Source organism: Halyomorpha halys, unplaced genomic scaffold (assembly GCF_000696795.3).
Source record: "Halyomorpha halys isolate HHAL.00 unplaced genomic scaffold, Hhal_1.1 Scaffold68.1, whole genome shotgun sequence".
NCBI lineage: Eukaryota > Metazoa > Arthropoda > Insecta > Hemiptera > Pentatomidae > Halyomorpha > Halyomorpha halys.
Genome location: NW_027116161.1, coordinates 1,534,930 through 1,543,367, shown reverse-complemented (window position 1 = coordinate 1,543,367; position 8,438 = coordinate 1,534,930). Strand labels below are relative to the sequence as shown.

General features: G+C 34.2%; 2 protein-coding genes across 4 annotated transcripts in view; both read left to right on the top strand.

Annotated features, from left to right (window-relative positions):
- Positions 1-720: 720 nt before the first annotated feature.
- Positions 721-1,317, top strand: LOC136797179 (uncharacterized). The gene has a single exon (XM_067053021.1). The coding sequence runs from the start codon at positions 721-723 to the stop codon at positions 1,315-1,317; it is 597 nt and encodes a 198-aa protein (XP_066909122.1).
- A 3,865-nt stretch (positions 1,318-5,182) lies between these two features.
- LOC106692720 (protein arginine N-methyltransferase 1) overlaps positions 5,183-8,438 on the top strand; it is a gene marked incomplete at its 3' end in the record, with an annotated part of 34,643 nt that continues 31,387 nt past the window's right edge. For 2 of the 3 annotated variants that reach the window (XM_014438831.3, XM_014438830.3), the window contains 1 exon segment: positions 5,183-5,543. 3 annotated transcript variants of the gene reach the window in all.

The following is an 8,438-nucleotide window of genomic DNA, read 5'->3' as shown; positions in this document are numbered from 1 at the left end:
AAAATGAATCTGTTTGCGCAGACTTGTTTTATTTGCTTGTGGTCAAGTGCCTATAAGCTCACTTTTTTTGATTTACAAATAATAACAAAGATAAATTTTTTAAATCCCAAAATAATTACAACAAAAATTAATGAAACAATTTCAGTAACTTCTATGGGGTTCTAGATGGTAAATCCGTTTACAGATGGGAAATTTATTATTCCGTATTCAAAAGAAAAGTAAATTTGCCCCGAAAGTGCTGCCATCTCTTGAAAAAAAAAACTTACTAAAAATCGGTACATTTAGCCTTACCCCCTCTCCTATTTCTTTCTTCATTCAGAACCTTTTGTATACATATTAGTATATGTTACCGTGTTATTATTATTATTATTTACCTCTTCTAGTCCTTTAAATTTCATTCATTTTGTTCTTTTCTTTTAATCAGAAAAATGGTGATTTGTAAGAGAAGATAAATTGAAAATTTCATGTTTGCATTGTCAAAATATATATCATATTAAATGTATCAAACTTGAAAGCTCAGACCCAGATTTCATTAAAAAATAGACCTATGCTGAATGTGGTTCCGGCACATTAAAAGGTAATGAACCTGCCTCAATGATTCACCACTTAAAGGGGCTAATCGAGGAAGTTAATGAAATGAAGGCTAAGCTTTAGGGCATTGAAGAGCTGAAAGATATAAAGGACTCTCTTCAGAAGCAGTCCGAGCTTTCCTTTGAAAACATGGAAAGGCTACAGAAGATTGAAGCAGTTCTGGAGCAGCAGAAAAACAAAATGGAAGAATTATCCATTGAAAACAAAAACCTCAAAGTTAAATTATCGGACCTTGAGGGTAGACTTAATCAGGCTGAGCAAAACAACCTAAAAAATACAGTAGAGGTTAGAGGAATCCCGGAGAAGCAGGGAGAGACCGTTGTGGGAACGATTCTCAGTATTGGTTCAGGCCTGGGCGTGAAGCTGTCTCCGGACGATCTAGACCATGCGCTACGGCTCAGGGCTAAACAGGAAGGAGCGCCGGGCCCTATTATAGTGAGATTCGTCCGCCAAACAATGAGAGATGAGCCGGTGCGGCAAAGAAGAGCCAAAAGGGATTTTTCCACTCGTCACTTAGGTTGGGACGAAAACGACGCGTTCTGCGTATATCTGAGCAAAGCCATGACGCCCGCTAACAAGCACCTCGACTGGTTAGCCAGGCAGAAGCAGAAAGTGGCAAAAATCAAGTACGTCTGGTTCAGCGGAGGTAGGGTCAGGTGCAGGAAGTCCGATGGCTACCCAACGGTCACCACAGGCAAGACCAGCGACTTGGACGTCTTCATTTGAATTCGGTATCCAAGTCACCACAATATTGTTATCCTTTTCTTTTTTTGTATGAAAGATACTTTATTTACATTTCTTCAATGTAGAATTTCCTTTGTTTGCATCTCTTCTTTTTTTAATTTTTTATAACTCAAACCTTATTGACTATTTTTTTCAAAATTCGATAACTCAAGCAACAAATTCCTTGAAATTTTTAATTATTGTCACATTCTATATAATCGTAGCAGTATCTAAAATATTGTTATTCTCTATCCCTCAACCTTCATCCTTTTTCTTACTTTCCCATTTACCACCCCACAGTTATGACTAATGTCCTCAGTTTCAGTCACGTTGATACGCAATCCCTTATTGCCCACTTCGATGAATTCAAACAGTACTTCCTTGATAACTTTTACCACATCATCGCAGTATCCGAAACGTGGCTTAAGCCCTTTATTCCTTCCTCTCAAGTTTCAATTCCCAATTACAATTTCTTTCGTCAAGACAGATCCGATCGTACTGGAGGTGGTGTTGGGTTGTATGTTCATGTTAGTCTCAATGTCAAATTCCTACTCCAATCCCCTTCTCCTGACATTCCCCATGCAGAATTCATGTTTTTAGAAATTTCAACCATATCCTCTCCTCTATTATTTGCTGTCATTTATACCCCCGAGTTCCACTCGATAACATCTTCCAATTCTTCCTTGTCCAACTTGTTCCCACTTATTCCAATATTATTATTACTGGTGATTTTAACACCAACATGCTCTCTCAATCCAGTGATAAATTTTTTCTTACTGACCTAATATTTTCCCTCAATCTTTACCTCGTTCCTTATTCTCCTACACATCACACACAATCCTCTGACACCTGGTTAGACCTTTTTATTTGCGACCCTCCAGTAAAAATCCTTTCCTCTTCCCAGCTTCCCTTTCTCTCATCTCACAGTCTGATCCAAGTAGCGTACGACCTACCAGTCAAATGCTTTACTCCCAAAATCATATCATACCATAATTTGGAATTCCTTTCCTACGAATCCATTCAACCTGACCTTGATTCCGTCCAGTGGGACATTATATACTCCTGTAACTCCATTGACCTTATGGTTTCCACCCTCACTTCACATCTGCAATCCATATTAGATATCCATGCTCCGCTAAAAACCCGAACCATACGCCGTCCAACTGCACCTTGGTTTACTCTGGAAACAAATAAAATGATAAAACAAAGAAAAGCAGCTAGACGCAAATTTCGTCGGATTCGCCTGTCTGCAGATTATTTTCATTTTAAACTACTCAGTAATGCAACCCAATTAGCAGTTCGACGTGCTAAATCCCTTCACATTCATCATGCCCTCTCCAATGCTCCCGAGGGAAAATACTCATCAAATCCAAGTGGAAAATACTCCGAAATTTATCCGAACCAGAATCCAACAACTTCAGCTCCCTTCCAATAACACCTGACGATCTCAACAACCATTTCACATGCCATGCTACTGATCCATCAATCTTTACTGATATTCCAAATAACATCTTCAATTCAAAAAACTTCTTTTTTTTTCCCACTTATCTTACGAAGAATTACCAGTTACTATTCTAAGATCCCATACCAACGATTATGGATCAGACAACATTTCTGTTAAGTTGATTAAATCCTGTCTCCCAGTCCTTATCCCCATACTTTATAATATATACTATTTTTCCTTGCAAAATGCCACATTTCCTTCTTTTTGGAAAACCGCTTTAGTTCGACTATTAAATAAAATCCTTCTTCGCCTAATGACTTCCGCCCTATTGCGCTCCTCTCTACCCTTTCAAAACCGTTAGAACGCCTAGTTCAAAACCAACTCTCAAACTTCCTAGAAGAACGTTCCCTCAGCAATCCCCTCCAATCCGGCTTTTGACCTGGCTATTCAACATAATCCGCTCTCCTTAATATAACCCATGACCTCCAAACTCCCATGTAATACCAAAACCTAACTATCCTAATCCTCCTTGATTTCTCCAAAGCATTTGACACAGTAGACCACAACATCCTTCTTAACAAACTACGAAATCTTCCATTATCCAACAGTGCTTTGCGCTGATTTCAATCCTTCCTTTCCGATCGTTCCCAGTACGTATTGGTTACAGATAAACCACCATCAATGACTCGACCCTTTACCTGTGGTGTCCATCAAGGTTCATCCCTTTCCCCTACCCTTTTCGCCATCTACATCATTGGCCTTCCCCTCCTTATCCAAGATTCTCAATACCATTTGTACGCTAATGATCTCCAAATTTACCTCACCTTCCCACCTTCTGACCTGTTAGTTGCCATGGAGAAGCTTCAAGAGGACTTGAATCGAATTAGTCACTGGGCAAAAAAAACAACCTTAAGCTGAATGCAGAGAAGACTAAGGCAATCGTAATAGGATCCAATCACCTACTGGAAACTATTCCTCATATTCCAACCTTACTCCTAAACAACAATCCGATACAATTCCATCCATTTGTTAAAAACCTTGGTGTCACTATAGACCAAACTCTCTCCTGGAAAAACCACTTTTCCCATATTTCCTGTCGTACCTTCTCCATCCTTAAACGTTTAAAGTTTCTTCGTCACCTACTTCCTTTTGAAATCCGTAGGCTCCTGGTTACTTCCTTAATTTTCCCCCACTTTAATTATTGCTGTGTGGTTTACGGGGGTGTCTCTGGAGATCTCGAAGCAAAATTAAAACGGTTAATTAATTGCTTTGTACGATTCATCTTTGGGATCCCCAGGGACGCCTCTGTCACCCTATTTTACTAAGAATTGAAGTGGCTTTACCCCTCCTTTCGTCGTAAATATTTTCTTGATTCCTTCCTCTACCAAATTATCCAATCCCGCGATCCATCGTACATCTCTGATATCCTTCAATTTAAATCCTCAGTGCATTCCCGCAATACCCGCTCACGGCCTTCAGAGTTATATGTAACTGCCCATCAAACCGCAGCCTTTGGTAGATCTTTCCTCATCCGCTCCTCTTCCCTATGGAATTCTATTCCCTCCTTCATTCGTAGTTCTAATACCCTTCCAAACTTCAAATCCCGTATCTTCGACCACCTTCTGTCCACCCGATTCCGGAAGAATAACAATTGACAAGGTTTATATATTTGCTGCATTTAATGCTTCAGTTTTTCGTTTTATACTTGTAAATATGTATATTAGCAGAAATTGTACCTTTCCATTTATTACTTTTAGTTTAATTGTATTTTATTTATTTTTTTTTTCTCCTTTTATTTATTATCAGAAGTTAGTCATCTTATGTTTTATGATATTACATATAGTTTTATTTTATTTGTTCTATTTTTATTTTATATACTTTGTTAATTATTGTGGTTCATAATTATCTTTTCGAATTCACTGTTTTATTATATTTTATGACGTTTTATAATTTCACTTTTATTTTGTACTTTACTCAAATGCTTTAAAGCCTAATTCTAACGCATCTATATTATTCTAAAGGGAACAATACCAGAATAAATAAAGATTATTATTATTATATTTCAGCTGCCTTGTAGTCTATTTGAAGATTTTTAAATGGGGCTATATATTTTTTTTTACTGCATATTTTACAGGTTTTTATTGCATATAATTATGGCATATTCTGGAAGTTTTTCCAGCATAAAAATCCGGACCTTGCTTATTACTTAATACAAAGTATCAGTTTGAATAGAACAGTGACATAACCATGGGTTTTCTTTGTTTATGAACCAAATAACATTTACTACTCCTCCCAGTCAATTCACATTTGTGATTAAATTAAACAATTTTACAGATAATTACATAAATGTGGGAAATTACTATTTACATCAGAGCAAACAGTAGCTCCGAGGGCCTGGTCAGATCCCCTAATCTTTGGTTTCGCTCTTGCATTCATGGGAGGAGAATAGCGTTTTGCCACCCCCTTGCTTTCAGGTAACATTCATGAACAGCTGAACTTAGCCGTTATTTATCCTCTAGTGGTGTAGAAGCGCCATTTTCCCTGCCTGCTTTTGTTAGTTTGGGGAGCACGCGTTGTTTCTGCCTGAAGAAAGAAGCGTTTTGCTAATACGTCCTCAAATGACATATTGGAAAGTTGGGAACTTCTGTAGACTCTGTTTTTCTAGTTGACGGCAAGGTTTTTCTTAGGACTTTGGCTATAAGCAGTGTTATTGGAAATTATATTAAAGCCGCTTGCCGCTTCAGGAGTCTCGTGGTATCTTTCGATATTTTTGTACTTCTTATAGGTAAGTTTAGTGTGTTGTATTAACATCATTATGATTTAGAATTACAGTATCTTGTTGTATTTGAATAATTTTTAATCTACCTTGTAGGTATCCTTTTCATGTTTTATTTTGACTTAGTAGTTGCATTTATCAACCGAAATAACTCTGATTATGTTGATAGATCAACTACTGAAGAATTAGTTTTGCATTTCCTGTCTCTTTTTGGATTTAACTACCAGGTTAGAAACTGGAAACTCAATAACAAACCATTATTAGTAAGAAGTTTAAACATTACTTCTTTACTCTTGTGATCAAACTTTAGACATTAATAAATTTTCCATGATATTTTTGAGACATTTTATGAAACTATTAGTTTTTTAAGTTCTATATTGGTAGAGCTTACACATATTATTTATAATGTTTCTGTTAAATTCATTTGTTATGTAATATTCATTCCTTAGACTACACAGATGTTTATGTTTATGTGTCTTGAGTTTGTAACACCCTTTGTACATTTTGAATTACCACAAACAGTGGTTTGTTTAACTGTAGTTAAACAATTAAATCATTTATTTTAATTTTATTGTAATCAAGTATTGATTAATTAGATTACACCACACATGTTTACATTTTGTATTATGGTTTTTTTTTACACCCCTCTAGTATATATTGAATTTTCATAATCAGTGATTGATTAAACTGTAGTGGTTTAATTTTTTTTTTCCAATTCATTTGTTGTTTAATATTGATTCTTTAAATCACACTCAAGTTTACATTGCGTATCATGGGTATTTAACACACCTTTTAGCGTACTTTGAATTACCATAAACAGTGGCTATTTAAACTGTAGTGGTTTAATTTTTTTCCAATTCATTTGTTATTTAATATTGATTCATTAAATCACAAACAAGTTTACATTGTGTATCATGGGTATTCAACACACCTTTTAACATACTTTGAATTACCATAAACAGTGGCTATTTAAACTGTAGTGGTTTAACTTTTAAGTTATTTATTTTATAAAATATATGAATCTGTAATTTATCTCACCGGAACTCTGTAATATCCATACCATAGTTTTGCTAAATTGTTTCAAAATGTGCTGAATCCAAAAATGACCTATTCCTTACTTTTTTTTTTTTAAAATAGGTTTGAGGTGTAGATAGTTGACCGTAGATTAATGATTGGAGAAGTTTGTCGGGAGGTGTGGTCAGCAAAGAACAACATAAATAAACAAAACTTATTTATTTATTTTATGCCTACGTTTTGACCTGAGTTTCAGGTCTTCATCAGGGCTATAGAACAAAAGAGATAACAACATTTAGAGAAACATAAAATTGATAAGGAATAGTATACAAATAAATTTGGAATTATACAACATATTAAATCGAATCATAAATGATAAAAAATGGAAAACTGATAATTGAATAGTAAAAAAAATTAAATTGATTGATAATCATGGAATTAGATGGTAGTAGATTGAAAACAGTAAAAGATGAAATATAATATCATGTAGGTGAGAAGATATGTATAATATAAGAAATGGAAGTAGTGTCTAAAAAACTAAAAAATAAATAAATAAATAAATTGAACAATATGACAGACAATGAAAATTAGCGAGTGGCTTATTACTGAATTACAGCTTATATCTGTTTTCAATCTACTACCATCTAATTCCACGATTATCAATCAATTTAATTTTTTTACTTTTCAATTATCAGTTATCAATTTTTTATCATTTATGATTCACTTCAATATTTTGTATACTTCCAAATTTGTTTGTATACTATTCCTTTTCAGTTTTATGTTTCTCTAAATGTTGTTATCTCTTTTGTTCCTTAGCCCTGATGAAGACCTGAAACTCAGGTCGAAATGTCGGCATAAAATGAATAAATATGGTTTTATTTATTTATGTTGTTCTTAGCTGACCGCATCCCCCGACAAACTTCTCCAATAATTAAAAATAGGTTTGTAAAAAAAATACATTCATTTAAAAAATCACTATTATTCTGAACACTGAACCAAAAAACTTATAGGGATTTTTATAATTTATATTTTTACTTATCATATAGATAATAACTTTCAAAAACCCCGTTCAAAAATGTACTATAAAATTCATCACATCATTTTTTTTTTCTATTAATTATCCTTAGCAGAAGCAATTTCCTTCAGGAATATTAATCTTTTGGATACAAATTAAGTGCCTTCCTTCATTGTATTGCAATACTTTTTCCTGAATATGATCTGTGAGTAGAACAGAATATTATTACAAGACTTGTGTTATGGTAAGATACAGAACTGAAATGCAAGAAATAATTTACTGGCAAGGGCTGATTGATAAGTCAGGCTATAATGAATTTGGAAACAGTACAAATTCATAATTAATTTGATAGTTTGGCACTATAATGTTTTAATAATTTAGACACAAATATTTACGTTCATGCATCCGTTTCTTGGTTGGAATTGACAGTTAGTGTAGGGGGAACGTTCAAATGTTCAGCTTCCCTTCCCATTATCAGTGATAGCAGCATTTGTTTTGATTGACTTTCATCTAAAAGAGGATTTACATTCCAAGAATTAGTGCTATAAGGGCTGTCATTGAATGCAGTGAAACTGAAAAACTGAATAAATTGTGGTTAACTCCTTGAAATCGACAATTACTCACAAACAATTTTTTATATAGCACCTCTTAGAAAAAAATTAAAACCATTGAGTTTATCAATCTGTCTTGGACAAAAATGCCCTTTGACTTTGTTTTCTGTTACTAAAAATCCTGTAGAACTGTAATATTTTTCTCCAAATTTATATACAATTTTTTTTTTTTTTTCCTGGAATTAAACTTTTAAACTGCAATTAAGTTTAGTTTTGAAAGTGTTGGAGCATAACAAAAAAATTCCTTTGAAGAAATTTTCCTTA

Coding starts and splice junctions, on each gene's coding strand:
- LOC136797179 (XM_067053021.1), top strand. CDS start 721: ATGGAAAGGCTACAGAAGATTGAAGCAGTTCTGGAGCAGCAGAAAAAC.